The following is a 27711-nucleotide window of genomic DNA, read 5'->3' as shown; positions in this document are numbered from 1 at the left end:
TGGTGTCTGTCTTTCTCTCTTTTAACAAGAGTCGTGGAGATTGGGAGCACTCCTACCGCCCTGGTATTGTCATTGCAAGCATCAGTGCCACAGACACCTTTGCCACAGGCATTTTTGCCGTGCAAGTAATTGGCCATAAGGCAGTTGCGCCATAAAAGAAAAAAAACTAATTGGCTGGCAATTTAGTTTCATTTCTCCATTGACGCAGTACTCCCATTTCTTTTGTTATATAAATCTGAGCCCTCCTAGTGGTCTATACAGTGGCACACTTTTGAACCCACATTTCCCATAGAACTTTGGAATGTCTATCAACAGACATGTGACAACATGCCAAAAGCAAACACCGGTATGGAAGGCTTTCACAATGCAACACAAAGCTCAGTAACAGGTATCCATCCTTGGATTCGAAGTGGCTACCCCTCTTAATGAAGGAAGACGTTTTAGCAGAAAAGAAAAAGCTCAGTCGGTTAAGCGTCCGACTTCGGCTCAGGTCATGATCTCACGGTCCATGAGTTTGAGCCCCGCATCGGGCTCTGTGCTGACAGCTCAGAGCCTGGAGCCTGTTTCAGATTCTGTGTCTCCCTCTCTCTCTGCCCCTCCCCCGTTCATGCTCTGTCTCTCTCTGTCTCAAAAATAAACGTTAAAAAAAAAATTAAAAAAAAAAAGAAAAGAAAAAGTGTGATGCTGAATGAAAAGACGAACGAGTAAAAAAAAAACTATATAGTACTATAAACAAAAGATTTTGAAGACAAGTGCTTAGGTACAGTCTGCAAAATAAAATCAGTTATTTGTACAGTGTTGCCATAATCTACACTATACGTTTTGAATATATTCAAATATTTGGCATTTTGTAATAGTCTTTTAAATTTGGTTATTCATTTTTCATGTTTCATTATGTCCTTTTTAACGAATGTCCCTGTTTATTTATTTATTTTTTTGTGATTTTATCTCTTTTATTTACTTTGAGAGAGACACAGAGCACGAGTGGGAGAGGGGTAGAGAAAGAGAGGGAGAATTCCAAGCAGGCTCCACATGGTTAGCACAGAGCCCGACATCAGACTTGAACTCATGAAACTATGAGACCTTGACCCGAGCTGAAACCAAGAGTCAGACGCTCAACTGACTGAGCCACCCAGGCGCCCGTCATTTTATCTTTTATAGCAACGTTGTCTTATGGCCAATTAGTTAATGTGGCCAAAATGCTTCCAGCAAAGATGTCTGTGGTGAAACTACCTAGAGCCCTCCCACAGACAGCAAATGTACTAACGCCTCACATATGTCTCAATTACCTGTATTAAGAGTCCTCAACTCAATACTTTCAGGAACAAGGCAGGTAGCATGATGCATGAGGCCCACTGGCTGGGCACTGGGCCCCACTGATCAGCTCCACTATGTCTGTTGCAAAATTCTAGCAGGAACCACAGGCCCAATCTAATAGATTTTTTTTCTTGCGGTGGGATCTCTTCATTTTTATGTGTTGGCAACTATTTCTTTTTTTTTTTTTTTTTCTTTTTATTTTTAAAAAAAATTTTTTTTTAACGTTTATTTATTTTTGAGACAGAGAGAGACAGAGCATGAACGGGGGAGGGTCAGAGAGAGAGGGAGACACAGAATCGGAAGCAGGCTCCAGGCTCTGAGCCATCAGCCCAGAGCCCGACGCGGGGCTCGAACTCACGGACCATGAGATCGTGACCTGAGCTGAAGTCGGAGGCTTAACCGACTGAGCCACCCAGGCGCCCCGGCAACTATTTCTTTTTTTTCTTTTTCTTTTTTAGAGAGAGAGTGGGGGAGAGGGGCAGAGGGAAAGAGAGAGACAGAGAGAGACAGAGAGAGAGAGAGAGAGAGAGACTGAGAATCTCAAGCTCAGCATGGAGCCTGATGAGGGGCTTGATCCCACAACCCTGGGGTCATGACCTGAGCTGAAATTAAGAATCAGATACTCAACCGACTGAGCCACCTAGGCACCCCACTGATACATATTTTTAGAGATGCTCATTTTACTCTGAGAAGGGGCTGCTTTTAGCAGGCAAAGCATAATTAGAGGAAGGGATGTTCAATAATCAGAAATTGTGGTTTTTTATTCTTGGCTATGGTCCTAAGCATGCAATTGTTTTTCTGATTTTTTTTTTTTTTTTTGCAGGGTTTTGAAGTTCAGGCAGACCATTACTCTGTTTTTAAATTCCATTTGTTTGAGTTGGGCACGTGTGAGTTAATAATGAGGAAGTGTTATGGCAAGGGACACTCATGACATCACTACCACCTGGGCTGCCGAAATTCTGGAGACCTTGCCAAGCCCCAGTGAGTTGCCCCGGGCCTTGCAAAAGCCAAATCACTGAACAGGAAGGGTGAAGGACTTGTTAGTAGGTGCAAAGTTTGGGGTATTCTGTGTTTTAGTGCCAAAGGCGAAACATCTGGCGAGGTGTAGTTGACTTAACTCGACTGCAAGGACAATTTCAGTGCAGTTGAAATCCTGGCCATGCTCTGTCAAATTCTCCAGAAGTCACACATTGGGATGTCTATAGGGACCTGGACGGTAACATAGAAGAGGCTACATGGTCCAAGGGAGGGCTCCCTGTCCCGTCTTAAGGGAGAAACCCCTGCTCTATTCATGCTGCTTGTTGCTGCGTAGAAGGAAGGGCCAGTGTTGCCGAACCAATCTTCAGATTTTCCGAAAGGAGCTGCAGATAGGGATTTTAAAATAGTAAGCCTTTCCTTTTTTAAATGTTGCTGTGTAATTAGAATTTAAAAATGCAACCACCCACAGAAAGGGAGAAAATATTTGCAAATCACATATCTGATGAGGGACTTGCATCTAGAATATATAAAGAACGCTTACAACTCAATACTGAGAAAAACAATCCAATTTTAAAATGGGCAAAGAATCTAAATAGCTATTTCTCCAACGGACATATGTAAATGGCCAATCAGCAGGCGAAAAGAAGCTCAACATGATTAGCTGTCAGGAAATGCAAATCAAAACCACGAGACGCTATTTTTTATCTACTAAGATGGCTAAAATAAAGAAGAAAGATAATAGCAAGTGTTGATTGGGTTGTGGACAAATTAGAACCGTCGCACATTGCTGGTGGGAACGTGTAATGGTGAAGCCACTTTGGAAAATAGGTTAGCACTTCCTCAAAAGGTGAAACGTAGAGTGACCATACGACTCAACACTTCTATGCCTACATATATACTCAAGAGAAATGGAAGCATGTCCACACGAAAACTTGTCTGTGAATGTTCGTAGAAGCATTATTCACAATATCCAAAGAAAGTGGGAACAACCCGAATGTCCATCAGCTGATGAATGGAAAAACATTACATGGAATATTATCTGGAAAAAAAAAAAAAAGGAATTACTACAACATGGATAAACCCCGAAAAAAATTATGCTAAATGAAAGAGGCCAGTTACAAAAGACCATATACTGTAAGATTCCATTTATGTGGGGCACCTGGGTGGCTCGGTTGGTTAAGCGTCTGACTTCGTTAGACGAAGTTCTAAGTTTGAGCCCTGCATTGGGCTCTCTGCTGATAGCACAGAGCCTGCTTCAGATTCTGTGTCTCAGTCAGTTAAGTGTCCGATTTCAGGTCAGGTCATGATCTCATGGTTCATGAGTTCAAGCCCCGCATCGGGCTCTGTGCTGACAGCTTGGAGCCTGGAGCCCGCTTTGGATTCTGTGTCTCCCTCTCTCTCTACCCCTTCCCCGCTCATGCTCTGTCTCTCTCTCTTTCAAAAATAAATAAAAACATTGAAAAAAAATTCCATTTATGTGACACCTCAAGAAGAGGCAAATCTATAGAAAGTAGATGAGTGGTTGCCTAGAGTTAGAAAGGATGGAGAGAAATAGGAAGTAAATGCTAAAGGATGCAGGTTTCTTTTCAGGGTGATGAAAATGTTCTAAAATTGAATATACTAAAAACCATTGAGTTGCATACTTTAAGCAGGTAAATTGTACGGAAAGTATGGAAAGCGAATTATATGTCAATAAAACTGTTATGAAAAAGGGATATAGTGAGAGCCGCACAAAACATATCTGCCAAGCTGTCAACTTTGAGCCTTTTGATTAGAACTTGATCAAATGCACAGCAGGTCTGGAAGGAGCTGGTCAAATACAAAATTCCTAGGAAATTGGAGAGGGGGATGACCTGCCAGTTCTAAAGTCACACGCCTATTTAGTGGCAGACCCAGGGCCAGAGCTTGTCTCTTGACCTTTACCTCTCGGCCATGCTGTTTCTATCCAAAGCCCAGCTTTCAAGGCACAGCCAGGAAGGGATTGTGAAAAGTCAACATCAGGAACAGCTGGATATACTCTCATCCCTTTCCCACATTTTACAAAGACTTCTCAAGGAAAGGATAAAATATGGTAAAAAGAAATCCTCCTTAAAGGAAGAGACAGACACAGTGCTTTCCTGAGCCTCTTGTGCTATATCATGGGAAGGTCTGCATGTTTCAGTCACTTACTCTGTATGTTCCTGATTCATTTACACTTAGCTCATCATTATGTTGTTTGTGCAAGAACCATTTGATGTCCAAGAAATCCTTGGGGTGTATTTAAGTTAAAAAAAATTTTTTTTTATTTGAACTGAAGAACTGAACTTTGCCAAGAGTAAATAGAACTCAGATATCAAAAGGCCTGAGTTCAGTTTTCACTGAATACAAAGGGTGAGTGGATTCTGAGCTGAGCCAAATGCATTCTCCCACCCTTAATTTATAGTACATTGTTTTGGCAGACGCTACAATCCCCAAAGCTGGCTTTTCTTCCCCCATTCCTTTCTAGGGTGTAACCACAAGCCTATCTTTTGGTTAACTTTACAAAAAAAAAAAAAAAAAAAATAAGGCCATATTGTAACAATTTATGAGAGCCTCACTCATCACTGGTTCTATAACTATCAATTTTATTAGTACAAATTGAAATGTTTGAAAAGGTTAAACCTCTCCTCTGAAGTTGTGATTTTGTTTGATATCCTACAAGAATTTTTAGTTTTTCAGTCCTTTTATCTGGGGTTTTATCAAAAGGGATGTTGCCTGCTTTCCCCCATCTATGGTCAGACCATCAACCAGTTATTAAGTTGAATACTGGAGGGCTACTCTGCCTGATGTGCTCAGATTTGGAGAATAGAACACGTCCTTCATTTATTTTTAAAGGAGAAAGGGTCAGAGAAATGAGTAGTATTTTGAGGGTTTTTTTTTTTTAATAACAAAACCAATCTTGAAGCAGAGCAAAATTAAGATCACTCCAAATTCTGCCACCTCAAGATAAAGATTGTTAGCATTTTGTAAATCATTTTCCTTATTCTAAAAAATGTATCTACATTAGAAGAGATAGATGTATATATAGACTTATAAAATGGGATATTACATTGTTTTGTAATCTACTTTTTCCATTTCTTAGTTCATGATTAATTATCAATGTTAATAAAATTATATCTACGTCATGCATAAAATAAGATTCAGTTGTACAGTTGGGATATAACTGAAATGATTCAGTGAGGAGTTTTTCGATGGCAAGTGAACAGCAAATCCGTGTCAAACTGACTTAAACACAAAGGGAAATGTTTAGGCTGACACGTGAAAAGCCCAGTGGGAGATTTGGTTTTGGGCATGGCGGGATTCAGGGCTCAGAGACGACTATGAAGTTTCTGCTTCTTTTCTTCGCTCTCTGCTCTGCCTTTGGCTGCTTTGGTGCTACTCACGTGTTGCACATAGAGGCAGCATCTCCAGAGAACATGCATCCAAATTCTTGATTGGCGGAAGGAAACAAAGCTCTGTTCCAGTGCTCACCATGAAACTCTCGTTGGCCTAGTCTCATAGCAACCGCTGGTCCTTGACTACAGCTTATGCCTAGGTCATGAAAGACTCTTGGAATCTCAAGTGTTTCACTAGAATAACATAGACTGAGAGTGAGGGAGCAAGGGAAAGAAGAAAGGATGCATCTTCAGAAGGAAGGAGAAGGATGGTTACTAGAAGAGAACGGATGAATAATATGTGGCCAAAAGAACAGTCCCATAATTCATACACCTTAACATTTATTATTTTTTTTTATTTATTTATTTTTTTTTTTACACCTTAACATTTAGAACTCACCTGTATTGTTTCCTGGGGCTTTTGTCACAAAGTACCACAGACTGGATGCCTCAAACAGAACGTTGTGTTCTCACAGTTGCGGAGGCTGGAACCTGAAGATCAAAGCAGGGTTGGTCTCTTCTGAGTGTTGTGAAAGAGAATCCGTTCCTTGACTCTCTCCTAGCTCCTGGTGGTTTGCGGGCAATCTTTGGCTTGTATGGAGATGCACCACCCTGATCTCTGCCTTCATTTTCACTTGGTGTTCTGTGTCCAAATATCCCCTTTGTGTAAGGATACGTCATATTAGATTAGGGATCCAGCACCTCAGTATGACCTCATCTTAATAATTATATCTGCAATGATTCTATTTCCAGATACCATCGCATTTTGAGGTACTGGAGGGTTGGGACTTCAACATGTGAATTGTGTGCGTGGGTGGGGGGGTTAGTTCAACGTATAATAGGTTTTCCCACACTTAATGTTTCTGGCCTCATCTAAGACCCATCTAGTCTGAGTTTGAATGATGAATCTGGCTGCCTCTTTCTTTCCAGTGTATGGGTTAGGAGGTTGGATGAGGTGACCTCTAGGGTCCCTTCATGAAAGTGTTTGGGGGGCTAGGGATCCATCCTGCTGCCTGAATGTATACCACAGAGCCCCACCACTGACTAGTCACTTGGGCAAGTGACTTAACCTCTGCAAACCTCTACTAGACTTAACCAGTAAAATGAGGATAACAGTCCTTTACTCATTGGGTTGTTGTCGGCCAGGCTCATAGCACTCAGTAAATGTTAGGGACTCGTCCATCTCTTCAAACATGTGAGGACCGAAGAGTCAGAAGAACCTGCTGTGACCTCAGTGTTCTCACCTTTTGTGATGATTCAAACTCAACGACCTCTCTCGGAGTTTGTCCCAGAAGTTTCAAAGGGGGAGGGGTGCCTTTTTCTCCAGCAAACCGGAACTCAAATCCAGTCCAGGGAACACCAAGTATTTCTCTTTCTCCTCCAAAGCCAGATGCTGTAAATTCTGAGCAGACTCCTCCCAGACGATGTGATTACGAAATACCTGTTTCTTTTATGTCCCATTTATCTGTCTCTCTGACATTTCCTTTTTTCTCTTACAACTTGATCTTTGCCACCATCTATCAGATGTGGTCTGGAAGCAGTCATTTTATTTACAATCTCTCTCTTTTTGGCTCTAGAAATTTGGGGAAATGGAACAGCTGTCTGCTGCCTTTCAAGGCGCCACATCTTTTAGTTCTTTCATACTTTTTCTACAGGGCCTGATTTAGCTTGTCTAAATGCTTATTGAATAAGAACCAGAACTTTAAGTTCTTACAGGCAGCAGAAGCTATTTGATATAGGGGTATTAGGTCTTCCCTGAAGGTCAAAGCAACCAGTATAGATCACCTTTTAAAAACGTGGTCACTTTCACTTAGCAAATATTTCCTAAGTGCTGACTCTGTGCCAGGTGCTGTTCTGAGCACCAGGGTCCCTTACCCTTGAGGACTGTACATTCTAGGGACATTCATTCATGCAGAAAATAGACAATGAGAACCTACTACATGTCAGGGATTGTCATTCATTAAACAATACAGATACCGTCCCTGCATTGATGGCTATGTTGTGTGTGTGTGTGCACTTTTGTGTGTGGAAAAGAGGGGACAGAAGACAATACAAGTACATTTTTATTGTAGTAAAAGGTGATAAGCACTATGAAAAAAATATAGCAGAGTAAGGGGGATTAGGAGTGGTGGGGACGTTGCTTTTAGTTTTTAATTTTTAATTTTATTAAAAACATTTTAATATAATTTGTTGTCAAATTGGCTTACATACAAGACCCAGTGCTCATCCCAACAAGTGCATTTTTCAGTAGGGTGGTCAGAGTATGTTTCTTTGAGAGGATGCTACCTAAGCAAAGACTTGAAGGCAAGGTGAGAGAAAGGTGAGGAAGAGAGCCGAAACGTTTGGAGGGAGAGCAAGGCCAAAGGCATGAGTGTGGCCAGCTTTTTCAAGGATAGCAAGGAGGCTAGTTTAGCTGGAGCAGAGCAAGCAAGGTGAGAACAGAAGGAAGTGAGGTTAGGGGCAAATCAAGCAGAGCTTTTAGCTTGAGTGACACGAGGAACCATCAGAAAGTGCTAAGCAGAGTAGCAAACCGATCTCAGACTTCAAAGGATTGAAACGCTGGCTGCAGTGTTTCCGCTGGACTGTGCAGGTGCTGGGTGGCAGCAGGGAGGCCAGTGTGATCAATCACACAAGTGCGTCAGACCAGAGCAGGGACAGGTGGGGTGGGATCAGAGATTTATTTTGAAGACAGGCCAACACGATTTTTTGACCGACTGGATGTGGCGTTTGAACGGAGAAGGCAGGGATGACTCCACGGTGTTGTCCTGAGCACGTGAAAGAATGGAGTAGCCACTGAGATGGCCAAGACTGATGGAGCACAGTTTTTGTTTTGGTGAGTTGGGCCGGGAGCGTGGTTCAGATATGTTAAGTTTGAGGTGCCCGTTGCTCTTCAGGTGGAGTGGCTAGGTGGATTTTGAAGTTGCCCGAAGAAGCGATTTTGGGGGACATCTCTAAAGGCTCAGCGAGACCCCGCAGCGGTACTATCGGAACTGACCTCGTTTTCCCTCCTCTCTGCCTTCCTAAGGGCAGGAACATCCCTGGAGGGTAGTTCTTCGCGCCCCAGCCCCTTTAGCCTGCAAAGCCCCCTTTTTTTCCTCTTTGGGAAAAGGCGAGAAAAACCAACAGAAATGATGCTCCGTGGCACGGCCTCCACCCCTTAACCCGACGCAGGGGAAGAGGCAAGGCCTGCTGGGGTGGAAACCCGGCCACACTTCCTGCTTCCCGCCTCCCTGACAGCAAGCCTTGGAGCGGCGGGCTTGTGGGCGGGGCCCTCGGGCGGGCGGGGCCGCGGCGCGAGCGCACGCCACAGAAGGGGGCGTGGCCCCTCGGCTCGCGCGCTTGCAGCCGGCGCGCCTGCCTCGCTCCTTCCTGCTCTTCCCAGGGTGATCAGCTGGTCTGCGCTCCCCTGACGTGGGCCGGGGCACGTCACCGCCGAATGGCAGCCTCCAGAAAGGCACCGCGAGTAAGGTGAGGGACTCTGCCGGGGAGCCGGCGTCTGGGCAGCGCGTGATTCCGGGCGCCGGGCGCGCATGTGGCACCCCGGAGGGCTGGAACTAGAGGGTGAGAAGCGGCAGGCGGCCCATCACAGTCCGGCGAGGGCCCTGGCTTTCGGGAGACCCCCAAGCGGGAGCAGGGGGAGGGAGCCATGCAACCGGGCAAGTTCCGTTTCGTTTCAGGAGGGCTGCGGGCACCCTCGGGCAGCCTGGTCCCGGTTCCCGGATGAGCGTGTCCGCGGAGCGGCATCGCTGGGTCGGAGGGGCGGTGGCCGTGTCCCACCTCTCCCCCTGGCCCAGCGGGAAGGCCTAGGCTGTTGCAGGAACTTGGCCCCTCCAGGCGCCTCCAGGTGTCCTGGGAAGTGGAAGAGCCCCTGCTCTCGCCCTCTTCCCGGGGAATATAATTCTCAAATTACAACCCTTGCAATACTGATACCGGCAATTCGCCTTACTGATCGCAGCCGCCACGAAGATGGGGAGCCGCAGGCCCATCCCCACCCAATTGGTTTCAGAGACTGTGTAAGGGAATACTTCGGCATAATCTCTAGAAAGATCCCACCAGTAACCTGCCCTGGGCCCTCCCTGGGCACAGGGAGGTGAGAAGGATAATCTCCTGGTCTCAAACACATTTCAGTTATACTCCCCCCCCCCCCCCCCCCCCAACCAGGGTATACTTATTGCAGCAGCTAACAAAGTGGGAGACTGAGAAACGTTCAGAGATCACAAAGGCCGGAAGCCAAATTCCCTGCCATGCACATGGGATCAGCCATCCTCAGACCAGTTGAGACTTGACTAAATACACCTGGCAGCATGGCCGGGCCCACTTGCTGAACGCGGACCATGGCTTGTACTTGTGATTGTGAGTGGACAGATCCAGAGCTGACCTTGACCTGGCCTTGGACTTTCTATGGCATGCTTGGGATGAGTAGAAAAGCAGACCTGGCATGTAGAAGGATGTGGGGCCTTGTGGCAAACCTGGTGTGGAAGGAGTTGCCAGTATGTTAAGTGCTGGAAATGGGGTTAGGTTAATGTGAGTTAGGTCCTAGACCCATAAGTAGCTTTGAGGACCAAGATTAGATTATAGAATCACGACATTTTAGGGGCAGAAGGGTCTTTTGGCATCAGTTGGCAAAGCCTCCACACGCAGAAGGCAACTGAGAGACTGAGAAGGGACATTTGCCCCAGGCCCCTCCCCTAGTGGCAGAATTTGAGTGCTATTCAGTATAAAAATGAGAACTTGCATTTCAGGTAAAATTGATTTAGGTAAAAAAGGGGTTGAGCTGACTTCTAGTGCAGCTCAGTCCAGGAGACCCACACTGGCATGAGACTTGGCCTCTTTTTTTTGTATCTCTTGACTCTGTTTTTTTTTTTTTTTTTTGTAGTTTTATTTTTTATTTTTTTAAATTTACATCCAAATTAGTTAGCATATAGTGCAACAATGATTTCAGGAGTAGATTCCTTAGTGCCTCTTACCCATTTAGCCCATCCTCCCTCCCACAACCTCTCCAGTAACCCTGTTCTCCATATTTATGAGTCTCTTCTGTTTTGTCTGCCTCCCTGTTTTTATATTATTTTTATTTCCCTTCCCTTATGTTCATCTTTTTTTTTCTCTTAAAGTCCTCATATGAGTGAAGGCATATGAGTTAAGGCATATGAGTTTTGTCTTTCTCTAATTTCACTTAGCATAATACCCTCCAGTTCCATCCATGTAGTTGCAAATGGCAAGATTTCATTCTTTTTGATTACCGAGTAATACTCCATTGTATGTATATACCACATCTTCTTTATTCATTCATCCATCGATGGACATTCGGGCTCTTTCCACACTTTGGCTATTGTTGATAGTGCTGCTATAAACATCGGGGTGCATGTGTCCCTTCGAAACAGCACACCTGTATCCCTTGGATAAATGCCTAGTAGTGCAATTGCTGGTCGTAGGGTAGTTCTATTTTTAGTTTTTCGAGGAACCTCCATACTGTTTTCCAGAGTGGCTGCACCAGCTTGCATTCCCATCTTGGCTCTGTTTTCTTAAGTGTTGGCTTCGTTCTCAGGCAGATTTTGTCCTTATGGAAGGTATGATGGTTCTAAGCTGGCAGCCCCAGCAGAAATAGAGACTTCTTTCCTAATGGCTGAAGCACAAATCCCAGATCTGATTTCCAGTAGGCTGACTTGACCTAATGTTTATCCCTGAACTAGTCATTGTGATCACAGGGATAGATTGCCCAGGCGTGGGTCCCAGAAGTTGGTGGGTGAGGGGATGAGATTCATACCAATTCTGTGGACTGAAAATGGACATGAGACTGTCTTAGATGGAAACCATTGTGCTTTGACCAAAGGAAGGAGGGAGGGATGGATTTGGGGTAGGAAAAGGCCACATTTCCCACTTCTGCATCTTAAAATTTATTTCAGTCTACCCTTACCTTATTAGACGTGATTGAGCATCTTTTTTTTTTTTAAGTTTATTTTATTTATTTTGAGAGAGAGAGAGAGAGAGAGAGGAAGAGAGAGAGCGAGAGCGAGGGCACGGAGGCGGGGCAGAGAGAGAGAGAGAGAGAGAGATTCTCCAAGCAGGCCCCGCACCATTAGCACAGAGCCTGACATGGGGCTTGAACCCACGAACCGTGACATCATGACCTGAACTGTAACCAAGAGCTGGATGCTTAACTGACTGAGCCACCCAGGTGCCCCATGTTGTGATTGAGGATCTTGATCCTTGTTTTGTCCCATCCTGAATGATAATTGTGCGTGATTCTCATCACCGACCCGGGTAAGGGTCGGAGAGTAAGCACAACCCTGCTGGCGTTTCTTTATAAAATGGGAGAAAGATGTGCCCCTCCCATCTTATGCGAAGATTGAACAGGAAGTTCTCTGCACGCTTTTTCCCCTTACCCACCTCTTGGCACATCACGATGTTGAGAACGTATAGGTCGAGGAAGCTCTGTGTTGGAAGTTGGGAGGCCTGGACTGTAGTTCTAGACTAGCTCTGTCACCCAGCTAGCTGTGAGGCTTTGAGCAAGTCATTTGGTCTCTGTTTCTCAGTTCCTTTGTCTAGAGGAGGGAGCTGAGTTGGATGGTCCCTGAAGTGCATTGTACCTCTAACATTTAAGGGTAGGTAGCCCTGCTTCAACTGAGAACCTGAGAATGTATCTGTCCAGGTCAGTGAAGGGTGGCTGGATCTTGGATCCTGCAGACACCAGGGTGTGACAGGAACAGAACAACTGTAATGTTTAGCTGCTTTGTGGCCCCTTTGATCCTGCCAGGAAGGTGGAGGTAGTGATGCTCAGAGAGCGAGCTTGAATTGAAAATCTGTGAGCTTCGCCCGTCAGACCCGACTTCTTGTCTTGGCTTCGCAGCTACTGAGTGTGTGGCCTGTGGCAAGTTATCTTTGTGCCTTCTCTTGTAAAAAGTGAAAGAATAGAGCTACTTCTGAATAACTTCCCTCCAGCCCTCTTGTCCTGTGCCCTGATTAACTTTGAATGTATAGAGAAACTGACTTCCTTGGCTCACCATCTGCTAAATGGGTATATGAAGTCAAGGGGAATCAGGTGAGACTGTGACATAGATCTCTGTCCAAGAAAAAGAGGTTTCTTACCTTGTAAAATACTATAGCAGCTTTATTGAGATATAATTCATGTACCACATTATTCACCTATTTAAGACATACATTTTGGGGCACCTGGGTGGCTCAGTTCGTTAAGCGTCCGACTTCGACTCAGGTCACGATCTCGCGGTTCATGAGTTCGAGCCCCGCGTCGGGCTCTCTGCGACAGCACAGAGCCTGCTTCAGATTCTGTGTCTCCCTCTTTCTCTGTCCCTCCCCGCCGCTCGCTCTGTCTGTCTCTCTCAAAGATAAAATAAAACACTAAAAAAATAAAATAAAACATACATTTCAGTGATTTTTTGAATAATCCTAGAGTTGTATAACCAACACTGCACTCAGTTTTAGAACATCCTTACCCCTTGCCAGAGGAAACCCTGTACACATTGGTAGGTGCTCCTCATTTTCTCCAACTTCACCCCACTGGTAGGCGGTTGCCAATCTACTTTCTGTCTCTATGGATTTGCCTATTCTGGACATACAACATACGGTCTTCTGTGACCAGCTTTTTTCACTTAGCATAAAATGTTTTCAGAGTTTACTATGCTGTACCAAGTCATCAGTACTTGATTCCTTTTTATTGCCAAATAATATTCCATTGTATGGATAGACCAGGTATTTATCCTTTCATCAGTTGATGGACATTTCGGTTGTTTCTACTTTGTGGCTATTATGAACATGCCGCTATGAAGATTCATATACAAGATTTTATGTGGGCTTGTGTTTTTAATTTTTCATACCTAGGAGTGGAATTGCTGGGTCATAGGATAATAATAATAATTATTATTTACTAAATGTTTATTTATTAATTTTGAGAGAGAGTGTTGAGAGAGCACATGTATATGTGAGTGGGGGAGAGGAGAGAGAGAGGGAGAGGGGATCCCAGCAGGTTCCGAGCTGTCAGTGCAGAGCCCTATGTGGGGGCTCTAGCCCAGGAACCATGAGATCATGACCTGAGCTGAGATCAGGGGTCAGACCCTCAACTGACTGAGCCACCAGGCGCCCCATTATAGGATAATTCTATATTTCACCTTTTGAGGAATGCTGGACTGTTTTCCAAAGTCACTACACCATTTTATATTCCCACCAGCAATGTCTGAGGGTTCCAATTTTTTCACATCCTTTCCTACACTTGTTATTTCTGTTCTTTTTGATTATAACCTTCCTAGTGGATGTGAACTTATATCTCATTGTGATTTTGATTGGCATTTCTCTAACGGATAAAGATACTGAAAATCTTTTCATGTGCTCATTCACTCTTTGAATATCTTCTTAGGAAAAATGTGTGTTTGAAAATGTCTGTTCAGATGCCGTTGACCATTTTAAAATTGGGTTGTCATGGGGTGGCTGGGTGGCTCAATTGGGTCAGCATCCAACTCGTGATTTAGGCTCAGGTTGTGATCTCACTGTTGTGGGATCGAGCCCCACATTGGGCTCTGTGATGGATGTGAAGCTTGCTTGGGATTCTCTCCCTCTGCTCCTTTCATGTATGTTCTCTTTCTCTCTCTCTCTCTCTCTCTCTCTCAAAAAAAAAAAAAATTGGGTTGTCTTTTTTTGTTTTAATTTTTTAAAATGTTTATTTATTTTTGAGAGAGAGAGAGAGAGAGAGAGAAAGAGCAAGCAGGGGAGGGTCAGAGAGAGAGGCAGACACAGAATCCAAAGCAGGCTTCAGGGTTTGAACTGTCAGCACAGAGCCCCACTCAGCACAGAGCCCGACGTGGGGCTCAAACTCACAAACTATGAGATCGTGACCCGAGCCGATGTTGGCTGCTTAACCGACTGAGCCACCCAGGCGCCCCTGGGGTGGCCTTTTTATTGTTGAGTTGCAATAGTTCTTTTTTAAAATTTATTTTATTTTAATTTGTTATTATTATTATATCTTAGAGAGAGTGTGAGTAGGGGAGAGGGGCAGAGGGAGAGTGCGAAAGAAACTCTTAAATAGGCTCCACACTCGGTGTGGAGCCTGACACGGGGCTCTATCCCACGCCCTGAGCAGAAATCAAGAGTTGGGTGTTCCACCGACTGAGGCACCCAGGTGTCTCGCAATACTCTGGATGTTAGCCTCTTATCAGATATGAGTTGCAAATATTTTCTCTCATTTTATCAGTTGTCTTTTCACACACTCTCTCTCTCTCTCTCTCTCTCTCTTTTTAACCATTTTATTTTAAGTAGCCTTCATACCCAATGTGGGGCTCAACTCATGACCCTGAGGTCAAGAGTCTCATGCTGTACCCACTGAGCCAGCCAGGTGCCCTGTCTTTTCACTTTCTTGATGGTATCCTCTGAAGTAAAAAAGTCTTTAATAAAGTCCAGTGTATCTTTTTCCTTCGGTTGCTTATACTTTTGATGTCGTATCTAAGAAATCATTGCCTAATCCAAGGTCAGGCAGATTTGTGCTTGTGTATTCTTCCAAGAAAACATTTATGTCTGTGATCCATTTTAAGTTAATTTTCATTTTTGGTGTGAGGGTAGGGGTTCAGTTTCGTTCTTTTGCATGTGGATTCCCCGTTGTCCTAGCATTATTTGTTGAAGACACTCTTTTTTTTTTTTTTTTTTCCCCTCCATTGAATAGTTTTGGCACTGTTGTCAAAAACTGGCAATAAGTGTGAGAGTTTATTTCTGAACTAATTCTGTCTCATTGATCTATATGCCAATACCTTATGCCAATACCACACTGTCTTGATTACTGTAGTTTTATTAGTTTTGAAATCAGGAAGGATGAATCCTCCAGTGTTGTTCTTTTTCAAGATTGATGTGGCTATTCTGGATTCCATGCATTTCCATATGAATTTTAGGATTTGCTTGTCAATTTCTGCACATACAAGCTAGCTGAAATTTGATAGGGATTTACCCCTAGATTATTTTGGGGGAGCATTGCAATTTTAACAATACTGAGTCTTCCAATCCATGAACATAGAATGTCTTTCCATTTATTTAGGTCTATTTTAATTTCTTTCACAATGTTTTGTAGTTTTCAGAGTATAAGCTTTGCATCTGTTTTGTTAAATATATTCCTAGGTACTCATTCTTTTGATGCTGTTGTAAATGAACTTTTCTTAGTTTTATTTTTGGATTGTTCATTGCAAGTATATAGAAATACAATTGATTGCTGTATATTGATTTGGTATCCTGCAGTCTTGATTGCAGTCTTCTTTGTTCTAATTCTTTTGTGTAGGTTCTTCAAGATTTTCTATATTGAAGATACTGCTATTTGCAAGTAGAGATAATTTTACTTCTTTTCTAATCTTGATGCCTTCTATTTCGCTTTTTGCCTAATTGCCCTGGATAGAACCTCCAGTATAGTGTTGACTAAAGTAGCAAGATTGGACATCTTTGTCCTGTTCTTTATCTTAGAAAGTGTTCAATCTTTTAACATTAAAGATGATGTTAGCTGTTGGGGCGCCTGGGTGGCTCAGTCGATTAAGTGTCCAACTTTGGCTCAGGTCATGATCTCGCGGTTCATGGGTTCAAGCCCCGCGTTAGGCTCTGTGCTGAACACTTGCTCAGGGCCTGGAGCCTGCTTCAGATTGTGTGTCTCCCTCTCTCTCCACCCCTTCCCTACTCGTACTCTGTCTCTGTCTCTGTCTCTTTCTTTCCCCAAAATAAGTAAACATTAAAAAATTAAAAAAAAAAAAAAAAGAAAGATGATGTTAGCTGTGGATTTTTGTAATATTCTTGATCAGGTTGAAGAATTTCTCTTCTAGTTTACTGAGTACTTTTATCATGAAGAGGTGTTGGCTTTTGTCAAAATGCTTTTTCTGTGTCTTCTGATGTCGTCATGCAGTTTTTATTCTTTATTGATACTGTGTATTACATTAATTTTTGTATGTTGAACCCATCTTGCATTTATGGGATAAATCCCACTTGGTGATGGTATATGATCTTTTTTATATGTTAATGTATTCAGTTTCGCTAGTATTTTGCTGAGGATATTTGCACTTAGATTTATAAGAAATATTGACGTCTTTTTAATGAAAGAATATATGATCCTCAATAAAGAACATCTCATTCTGTCCAACAAGATTAAAGTAGCAGCCATCAGAGAGTAGGCCTGGAAAGATTGGTGAAAATGTCTGGTCTTCTTGTTCTGGCTATGTGGTGAATTGAGCTAATGTGGGCTCCTGTCCCTCTACTAATACATAAAAATGTAAAATTATGACAAAATTACCTTTAAGTTTAAAACTGAATAAAATCCAAACCCTTTGTATGACCTACAGCAGGCTCCTTGTTGCCTCTGTTCTTGTCTCCTAACCACTTACCTCCCCACCTGCCAGCACACACGGTCACACCACACTGGCCTCCTTGCTTTCTCCGATGTATACCAGGCATACTCCTGCCTTAGGGATTTTGCACTTACTAGTCCCCTTCTCTAGAATGTTCTCAGACATTCACATGGCTTGATCTGTCACTTTTTTTTTTTAGGACTGCTAAAATGTCATCTGTTAGCAGAGAGACCTTGCCTAGCAACCCCGTATAAAATCACCTTTCCCTTTCCCTCTCTGACACTCTTCCCCTTGCCCCGCTTTACTTTTCTTCACAGAACTCCCTGACAGACTGTGTTCTTGTTTTGTGTCTAATGCCTCTCCTCCTGGATCCTCTTCGTTCTGCATCCTCGAGCCCCTATCCCCCTACCCATGTAAACCTCCTGAGGTCAGAGATGTTGTCTGTTTTGTTCATTGTTGTGTCTAGAGTAGGGCCTCAATTATAGAAAAGTCTTGAAAGAAAGAGAAATTGTCAGGTGCCAGAAATTTAGGGGAACTTAAAGCTTGAATGGTATCTGGTAAGCCGAGCCTGGGGAGGTTATCAGACTCTATAGGCCTTCTTACCTGGGGTCCAGGGCATCAGACTATCCCTATATGGGGATAGGAGATTTGTGTGTAAATCTCCCAGCTAAGAAATTAAAGTGGAGATTAATCTCATAAGCAAACAACAGTGACAGTGGTGCTGGTACCACCAGGACATTTCACAGATAAAATAGTTTCTACTGAAGATAAGCTCTTAATAAAAGATTACAAAACACACAAGGAATAACTTACTAAGAGGGAGCCAGCAGGCCCAGCAAACTTGAAGTTTACTATCCCAAGACCTTCTTTTTTTAATTTAATTTTTAATTTTTTAAAATTTACCTCCAAGTTAGTTAGCATGTAGCGTAATAATGGTTTCAGAATCATTATATAGAATTTAGTGATTCATCACTTACATATAACACCCAGTGCTCATCCCAGCAAGTGTCCTCCTTAATGCCCCTTGCCCATTTAGCTCATCCCCCCACCCAAGATGCCTCCAGCAATCCTCGGTTTGTTCTATTAAAGAGTCTCTTATGAAAAAAAAAAAAAAATAAAATAAAAAAAAAAAATAAAGAGTCTCTTATGGTTTATCTCCCTCCCTGTTTTTAATATTATTTTTGCTTCCCTTCCTTGATGTTTGTCTGTTTGTATCTTAAATTTCACACATGAGAAGTCATATGTTATTTGTCTTTCTCTGACTGACCAATTTCGCTTAGCATAATACACTCTAGTTCCATCCATGTTGTTGCAAATGGCAAGATTTCATTCTTTTTGATTGCCTAGTAATACTCCATTGTATATATATACCACATCTTATTTATCCATTCATCCATCGATGGGCATTTGGGCTCTTTCCATACTTTGGCTATTGTCGATAGTGCTGCTATAAACATTGATATGCATGTGCCTCTTTGAAACAGCACTCCTGTGTCCTTTGGGTAAATACCTAGTAGTGCAGTTGCTGGGTCATAGGGTAGTTCTATTTTTAACTTTTTGAGAAACCTCCATACTGTTTTCCAGAGTGGCTGCACCAGTTTGCATTCCCACCAGCAGTGCAAAAGAGATCCTCTTTCTCTGCATCCTCGCCAACATCTGAGTTGTTGCCCGAGTTGTTAATGTTAGCCATTCTGACAGGTGTGAAGTGGTATCTCATTGTGGGTTTGATTTGTAATTCCCTGATGATGAGTAATGTTGAGCATTTTTTCATGTGTTGGTTGGCCATCTGGATGTCTTCTTTGGAGAAGTGTCTGTTCCTGTCTTTTGCCCATTTCTTCACTGGATGATTTGTTTTTTGGGTGTTGAGTTTGAGAAGTTCTTTACAGATTTTGGATACTAACCCTTTGTCTGACATGTCATTTGCAAATAATCTTCTTCCATTCTGTTGGTTGCTTTTTAGTTTTGCTGATTGTTTCCTTGGCTGTGCAGAAGCTTTTTATCTTGATGAGGTCCCAGTAGTTCATTTTTGCTTTTGTTTCCCTTGCCTCCAGAGACGTGTTGAGTAAGAAGTTGCTGCAGCTGAGGTCAAAGAGGTTTTTTGCCTGCTTTCTCCTCTAGGATTTTGATGGTTTCCTGTCTTACGTTTAGGTCTCTCATCCGTTTTGAGTTTATTTTTGTGTGTGGTGTAAGAAAGGGGTCCAGGTTCATTCTTCTGCATGTCGCTGTCCAGTTTTCCCAACACTATTTGCTGAAGAGAGTGTATTTTTTCCATTGGATATTATTTCCTGCTTTGTCAAAGATTAGTTGGTTCTAAGACCTTCTACGTCTGAAATGAATTCTAAAGTAAGGGCCCCAAATAATTGAAGTTAAGAGAAGGAATAGAAACCATAGTGAAAGAATGGGACACCATGAAGAAAGAGCAGGCAAATTAAAAAACAAAAGAAAACAAAAACCAGGAGTGCCTGGGTGGCTCAGTCATTGAGTGTCTGACTCTTGATTTCGGCTCAGGTCATGAACCTAGGGTCATGGGATTGGGCTCCATGGTGAGCGTGGAGCCTGCTTAAGATTCTCTTTCTCTCCTTCTGTTCTCTCCTGCCCTCTCTCTCTCTAAAAACAAACAAACAAACAAAACCCCAAACAAACCAAATAGAATTTGTACATGTGAAAAATATAGTTGTTGCCAATAAAATCTTTTTAGACTAGTTAGGAGATTAGACATAACTGAAGAGAATTCATGAATTAAGAGGTTAGATCTGACAAGGTTTGCCTGCTATGGTGCTGTTTTAGCTGCAGGTTTTATCTGAAACTTTTACTTAATTTCGTTTTGATATCGGGGTGAGAGTCCTTCTGACTCATGAAGGAAAATTGCTAAGTCAAGTAGATATCCTCTCTAAATAAGCCTTGCCACATATCCTATGGTCAAAGTCTGCAATATCCTGTTCTTTCTCTTCTTAAGGGCGAATCACCAGGATTTTCAGCTGAAAAATTTAAGAATAATTGAGCCTAACGAGGTGGCATACTCTGGTGACCCAGGCACCGAAACAGGTAATAATTTTGCCTATTAATTAGATGGAACATCTCAAAAGAATTAAAGTTTTTTTTTTTTTACATTTATTTATTTTTTGAGAGACATAGAGCACAAGTTGGGGAGGGGCAGAGAGAGAAGGAGACACAGAATCCGAAGCAGGCTCCAGGCTCTGAGCTGTCAGCACAGAGCCTGACGCGGGGTTTGAACTCACAAACTGTGAGATCATGACCTGAGCTGAAGTCGGACGCCCAACTGACTGAGCCACCCAGGCACCCCTCAAAAGAATTTTAGGTCCCCATACTCTAACTCCAAGTGGGAGAGAAGAGTGGGTAAAGGATTAATAATTGCTCATGGTTGGGGCTAATTGGGTAGATACATATGTGGAAATTAAAAACCATTTTGTCTTTTGGCTTCTGGATAGTTGGTTACTATTTCTGTCTATATTTACCACTTTTTTAGGTAACACATTAGAGAATTTTAGTTTTTGTATTTCCTGTTTCTGGGGATTGGGTGGTGGTGGAAGAGGAGATAGGTTATTTTTTGGAAATGGCCTCTTCTGGTTTTTCTACTCTCTATTGTAAACTTTTATTGACTACCTTAGAGAGTGGCCTCCAATTTTTGTCTTAAGATTATGAAATGAGAAAAGTTTATAGTATAGTACTCTACTGTATACATTGAATGTACATTCAGGAAAATCTTTTTGGGAGAAATTTCTGGAACCATACTGTCTTCCCAGAACTGGCTGATTATATTGTTGGGTTGCCAGAATCCTGAATTCTGAAAAGTGGTATTTAAGTGCATTTCTATCCCTTGAAAGCTAACGCTTTTCTGAGGACCACCCAGGAGAACCACAGCATTTCCTTTTAGTTGACTGAAAAAAATTGATCACCTGAAGCACATAAGCCGTGACTGGTCTCTTTTTGGAAGAGCAGTGCTATAATTGCATGCAGTTAGGTCCCTTTTCTTTAAAAATATAGATGTATCCAACACATTTTGGGTCACATTCAGAAGGAGGGGAGGAAGAAGGAAGAAGGAATGAGAAATAAGTAAGTAAAGGGAAAAAGTGATCGAATGATCCAATTTAGAGTTTAAAGAGAACTTCTCTTTATTATGTATGAAGAAAGAGAGGTCCAGGGAACATCAGTTGTCTGAGGTTGCTGATCCCAGCTGGAAACTAGAACCCACTTGTTTGACTCCATTGGTGTTAGAATACTTTGAAGAGAGCCTCTATTACGTCCCCTAGATAATATGTTATAGTAGAGCATAGACTTGGGAATTAGATAGATATTGGGTGTTGGTGCCTGATGATCCAGTTGTCTGGGGCAAGTATTTAACTCCTGTTCCTTTATAAAATGGGAATAGCGAAACCTCCCTTGGAGGGTTATTGTGAGAACTAACCACTAATGTGTGTAAAGCCCTAACCACTAATGTGTGTAAAGCCCTAACCACTAATGTGTGTAAAGCCCTCAGTCCTCACTCCGCAGTGAGACAGAGAAGGAAACCACTGCCTCTAAAGCTGTTGATGCTGGAAGAGCAGCCTGGCATCTTTGCACGTGTTAAGATGCTGAAATCGGAGTAAACCAGCTCCTTCTATTCTTACAACAAGGCGTGTAGGAAACCCAGCTGGTGCTTCAGATCCAGACTCAAATAATATTTCTTGAGCTTTTATAATGTACTAGATGCTGTGCATGGTGCTCTAACACATGATGTCAAGTTAAATTCTTCTAGCCACCCAGTGAGGTAAATATGGTGTGCTTTTCATGTACTTCTAAGCAGTGAAGTTTTGTTTATGATAAAGGCTGAAGGTTTAGAAACTTATTTCTAAAAGCAGGCCCGCATGTACAAGAGACTTTTAAGTGAGTCATTCTCTTTAAAGCATGATTTAAAAATACCTGGCAGCGTATGGGCTAATGTTACATCATGGTCTAGGCTTGTTGCTCTTGGCTTCTTTCTTCCCTGCACACCCTGATTAACTCTTGGCTGCTTCTAAATTTCTAAAAGTAATGGAATGTGGAGTGAGCAGATGCTGTAATATGACATCTAAGATCCTAGCTTTCTTCTTTCACTGAAGATTCATTGCTGTTGGTTATACTGAGTCTGGTTGATAAAAGATCATGACATAAAGTTGTGACCTTGACTCAGCCATCTTTGAGTGAGCATATGTACGTGTTAGGTGGTGGGCTAGATACATGGATTCGGGAACGAGGATGGCATGGTCCCTCTCTTAGGGAGAAGCAATATATATGCCTGTTGCGCTATTTATCACATTGCCTTCGTAGTTAGTTAATGTGTATCTCTCTCTATTAATTGCACACACATAACATTTACTGTGTGTGCGACACTGTTTCTAAGTGCTTTGTATATAGTAACCTATCTAACCCTCATAAAAGTCACCTGGCGAGGGTAACCAGCCGAGACTCTCATCTCCTCCATCTTGGCCGCGTTTTCAAGTGCTGCCACCTCCATGGCTGGGTCTTGTAATTCTATAAGCTTCGTCCCCTCCTAGGCTAGCTGCACACCCATTCAGTTGCTTTCAGGGCCTGTTGTGCTTGCGGCCACAGCTGCTCCAGCCATCTTGGTGCCTGGAAGCCGCCTCCAATGCCCCAGCCCATCGCTTTAAGTCATTGCCTATCACTATCTTCTTCACCTTTGCTGTGGCTGCCGCTGCCACTTACCATGTCCTGACTGTGGGTTGCAGTCTGGGGAGTGCTTTCTTTGTGTCTGATATGGGTGACAAAGAAGTGGCTGCATCTGACCAAGGACACCAACCAAATGTGAAGGAAGAGGAGAAGGGAGCAGGGAAGGTGGTGACGGCAGGTGGCATTGTGTAGGGAAGTGCGGGGTGTGGAGTAGAGAAAGGCCTGCGGTGCTGATGTTTCCGAGGAGGCCGGTCAAGAGGGGAAGGGTGAGGATGAGGCAGAGATGGTGATGAAGGTCAGAATCTGGTGGTGAGGAGGCAGGTTATGGTGACCATGAGGCAGAGGATGTCCTTGGCCAGTTCCATTTTGCCTGTGATGATTTTCAGTTTGGAATTGAGGATTTTGTGCTTGCCGTTAGTTCTGTTGACTTTATTGATGAAGTCAGTGACTGATAAGGTTGATATGTACTCTGGTCAGTGCTATAAACTCCCAGTCAGTGCCATCAAAATCTTTAAGTCAGAATGTGCCCAAATAGAAGCCAAATCCTATAAGGAAATTGAAGATCTTGACAGAAAATACATTGACTGCTATCATGTATTTGCTTTTTTTAAAATTCCAGATGCCCAGGCTGTACTCCAGACTAATTAAATTAGAAGTCCCCCAGGTAGTTCTGTTGTGCAGCCAAGGTGGAAATACTGCTCCGAGGAAGTCTGCATTTTGACTTGACTCTTTTTAATGTCAACTTGCTCAGAAATATGGTTTGAAGCCCCTGAAAGATGTCACAGTAAAGTTTCAGATGCTGGCAAGCTTACAAGGTTGCAGTAGGCTTCATTTTGAACTCAATGGAGGTGTTGACATATAAACTTAGGTCGGATCAGATAATTATGATCCTTCTTAGATAGAAGAGAAATTACAGGTTAAACAGATTAGACCAAAGGAAAGGATGCCTCTCTGAAAAGTATTCAGAGGCAGCTATAATGCAAGGAACATGGGAATGTTTGAATTGTGAATAGGACTGTTTCCAGTGACTCTGTCATTAAGTACTTGCTGTCCTGTGGAGACTCCTGAGATGGAGCCCTGGTGCCGGTGGTCGATGCTACCCTGGCAAATTAAGAATGGAGCACTTCTTCAGTGAGTCCCAAGATCAACATGGTACCTCACAGGGGAGTCTATTGGAGGTAACTGTAATGACTGAGACTTCTGTAGCCCCAGATGCTGGTGATGATGGAGAAGAAGCAGATAAAAATGTGGAAGACAAACCTAAACAGATCCACATCTAGCAGAGTTCAAGCCACACTGAGTCAGGCTGTCAGTCCTTGACCATACTGGTCGTATAATGGCTCCAATGTCACTCTTCATTACTTCCAACATTGTATGTTAGGACATGTATAGTTAAGTAAAATATTTTTTATTTGTTTAAAAAATGGGTCGGCAAAATACGAAACACTGGAGACACCAAATGTTGGTGAGGGAGTAGAGCAGCAGGAACTTTCATTCATTAATGGTGGGAGTGCAAAATGGTATAGCCACTTTGAAGACAAGTTTGGCAGTTTCTTACAAAACCAAATGTATTCTTACCTTAGGATCCAGTGGTCATTCTCCTTGGTATTTACCCAAAGGAGTTGGAAACTTAAGTCCATGCAAAAACCTGTACATGGATGTTTATGGCAGCTTCGTACACAACAGCCACAACTTGGAAGCAGCCATGATGACCTTCGGTAGCTGGATGTATACATAACCTGCGGTACATCCAGACAATGGGATATTATTCATCACTAAAAAGAAATGAGCTATCAAGAAAAGATGTGGAAGAACCTTAAATATATATTGCTAAGTGAAAGAAGCCAATCTGAAAAGGCTATGTGTTGTGTGATTCCAGCCGTCTGAATTTCTGGAAAAGTTAAAACTGTGCAGACAGTAAAAAGATTGGTCACTGCCGGGGATTGGGGGGCAGTGAGGCAGAGGGATAAAAGACCGAGCAGAGAGGATTTTTAGGGCAATGAAAAGTATTAAGGGGTTTCGTATTATGCTATAATGCTAGATACGTGACATGCATTTGTCAAAACCTGTAGAATGTACCACACCAAGAGTGAATCCTAAAATGAACTGTGGGCTTAGGGGGATAATAATGTGTCTTTGTAGGTTTATCAGTGGTAACCAATGTACCACTCTGGTGGGTGATCTTTTTTTGTTTTTTAAATTCAATTTATTTTATTTTTTTTCCCAAGTTTTTATTTAAGTTCCAGTGAGGTACCATACAGTGTAATTTTAGTTTCAGATGTACGGTTTAGTAATTCAACACTTACAGTACCCAGTGCTCATCATGAGTGCCCTCCTTAATCCCCATCACTTATTTAACCTATGATCCCACCCTGCCTTCCCCCGGCCTCCCCTCTGGTCACCATCAGTTTTGTCTCTATAGTTAGGAGTCTGTTTCTTGGTATTCCTCTTTTCTCCACTATGTACGTTTGTTTTGTTTCTTAAATTCCACATATGAGTGAAATCATATGGTTGTTGTCTTTCTCTGACTGACTTAATTCACTTAGCATAATGCTTTCTGGCTCCATTGGTGGGGAATCTTGGTTGTGGGGGAGGCTGTGTGTATGTTGGAAAAGAGAGGTATATGGGAACTCTCTGTGTTTTCTGCTCAGTTTTGCTGTGAATCTGTAACTGTTCTAAAAAAGTAAAATCTATTTTAAAAATGAGCTGGAAAAACTCATTATTCTACTTGAATTCTAATAGTGTGGTTTTGTGCCAGTATATGGGGTGTGGAAAAATATGTATGGTCCCTGTTTTATAATTGACTTTTTGTGAAGTTGTTTTGTTATATGCCCATGGGACTATAACTATATGACTAGTCATTATCTAGTCATATATCTATAGTTATCTTATGTATGAGTTATCAGAACCGTTCGCTGATGTCAGTAGTGTTTGAGAAAAGTTTTTTGAAAAACCAGCTGAAATGATTTGAAAGTTTGCATTATGTCCTTTATCACATAGAGATTGTCTCTTGTACTCATCAGGAGGCAAGAATACATTTTTGATTTGAGTATTTCTTTTGATGATTTCTTTACTAGAAATTAGTGAAAGTATGAAGTGTAAGAATTTCTAGTAAGACTACATTTAACATTTTCTTTTTAAAATGATTTTCATATTTGTTTCAGTTTTGTATTTTCTTGAGCTGGTGACTCCAGCTCTAGTCTTATTGGGATAGACTGTTAGGGACCCCTGGGACTTTTTCAGGGCTCGTTTGGAAAACCCTGGGTCTACTGTGCAACCACCATATTTTAGAGAGGTGAACACAGACACTGAGACCCCACTCCCCTTCTCTCTGAGGTTGCACACCCAGTTGACAGTAGGTATTCACTAGATCACGTGACTTAGACTTTTAACTTGTAGTGGACTGATCTCCTAATCTGTGGTTGGCTAACAAAAATATTGTAATATGATATTTTAAGTTTATTTATTTATTTTGAGAGAGAGAGAGAGAGCACGAGTTGGGTAGGAGCAGGGAGAGGGAGAGAGAATTCCAAGCAGGCTCCGTGCTGTCAGCGCAGAGCCTGATTTCACAAACCATGAGATCATGACCTGAGCTGAGATCAAGAATCAGACGCCTAACCGACTGAGCCACCCAGGCGCCCCTAAAATGTACTTCTTTTAATGTGGTCAAGCTTAAGCAGTAAAACATCAGAAAAAGAAAAGAAAAATCACTCCAAGTCCCTCTCTCCAAAGGTAGCCACTAATTAACACTTGGGTGACTGGCCTTCTAGAAACTTCTCTCTGAATATACACATACAGATTTCCAGATAAGAACAATCTGTACATCTTTTTTTGTAATTTGTTTTTAATCAACCACCAGTGGTTTTGGTGTCTTTGCCAGTTAAATATAGGTCAGTGTAATTTTTTTTTGGTCTGTAATTTTTAACGATTTTGTAGTGTCCTGTTGTATATATTATAGTTCATTTACCCAATTGTGTATTTTCCTCCACATTTTTTTTTTTTTTATTATCAACAAAGATAGACAGGTATCTTTGTGCATCTGTTTATCTCTTTAGAATATAGTCCTGGAAGTGGAAGAGGTAACTGGTCAATTTGGAAATGAGTATCAGTAGCTCAACTTTCCATGCCGCAAATGGCTATTGGGAAGTGGTATTTAAGAACTGTACACTGTAGAGTTCCTGGGACCTTTGGTGTTGGTGTGGTGGGGGGTGGTCAGTTTGAAAATGCAGCTAGGGTGGGGCAGCTGGCAGGCCCATCCCTAGGGCTGCCTTTGAACTAGTCACTGAGTTGCCCGGGGCAAGCTGGTTTTGGAACAAACTCTCCTGTTGTTGCAGACGGCAGAATGGCTCCAAAGGTAACCTCAGAGCTGCTTCGGCAGCTGAGACAAGCCATGAGGAACACGGAGTATGTGACAGAACCGATCCAGGCCTACATCATCCCATCAGGAGACGCCCACCAGGTACTAAGTGGAGATGGGCCAGGGTTGGATCTCATCAGCCTGTCCTCTGTTGTCATTCTTTTCCTCCACCCCCAGTGTGTTTGTAGGATTCTAGCTGTCAGTCCACAACCGAGTGTGTCCTCCAGGGCTTGGCACCAGGGACCTGTGTCTAGTAGGGTCTCACTGAATGCTTGTTGCTTTGGCCCTGGCTTCCTTATTTCCAGTGAATATAGCCAGCTTTTAATAACTTGTGGAAGCATTAATGGACAAATGAAGGGGCAGAGATCTGGACCTTTCTTTTGCTGACACACCTAACCTCCTCTCCTCTGCCACACCCTATCCCTAGCAGAATTGTCTGTTCTGCCTCCCTTCTCCTCTCCCCATGCAGACTGTCCTGTCCCTCTGACATGGCCAGAAGAGCAGCCAGAAAGTTGTCACGGATCTCTACCCTAGCAGGTTTTAAGGGTAGTTCTGAATAACACCCTCCTTCCCCCCGCAACCACTACCTTTGATGGAAGTAACTCAGTAAGTGACCTTTACCTCTGAAAACACTGGTGAGCTAAATATGGGAGAATCGGGTTTGGAGAGGTGGAGATTGCATGTG

General features: G+C 42.7%; 1 protein-coding gene across 5 annotated transcripts in view; it reads left to right on the top strand.

The window, feature by feature from the left end:
* Nucleotides 1–8408: 8408 nt before the first annotated feature.
* XPNPEP1 (X-prolyl aminopeptidase 1) overlaps nt 8409–27711 on the top strand; it is a 58813-nt gene continuing 39510 nt past the window's right edge. Inside the window, exons 1-3 of one of the 5 annotated variants that reach the window (XM_042908271.1) lie at nt 8409–8520; nt 19959–20047; nt 27004–27128. In XM_042908271.1, the coding sequence (XP_042764205.1) occupies nt 8486–8520; nt 19959–20047; nt 27004–27128 (249 nt within the window). In that variant the 5' untranslated portion in view covers nt 8409–8485. Of the gene's footprint in view, nt 8521–9035; nt 9156–9225; nt 9249–19958; nt 20048–27003; nt 27129–27495; nt 27633–27711 lie in introns of those variants that run through there. The other 4 variants (XM_042908272.1, XM_042908273.1, XM_042908275.1 and 1 more) reach the window with 4 other exon arrangements.

Source organism: Panthera leo, chromosome D2, assembly GCF_018350215.1.
Source record: "Panthera leo isolate Ple1 chromosome D2, P.leo_Ple1_pat1.1, whole genome shotgun sequence".
In the NCBI taxonomy this organism is placed as follows: domain Eukaryota; kingdom Metazoa; phylum Chordata; class Mammalia; order Carnivora; family Felidae; genus Panthera; species Panthera leo.
The sequence above is the reverse complement of the archived record's forward strand: the minus strand, read 5'-3'. Positions and strand labels throughout refer to the sequence as shown.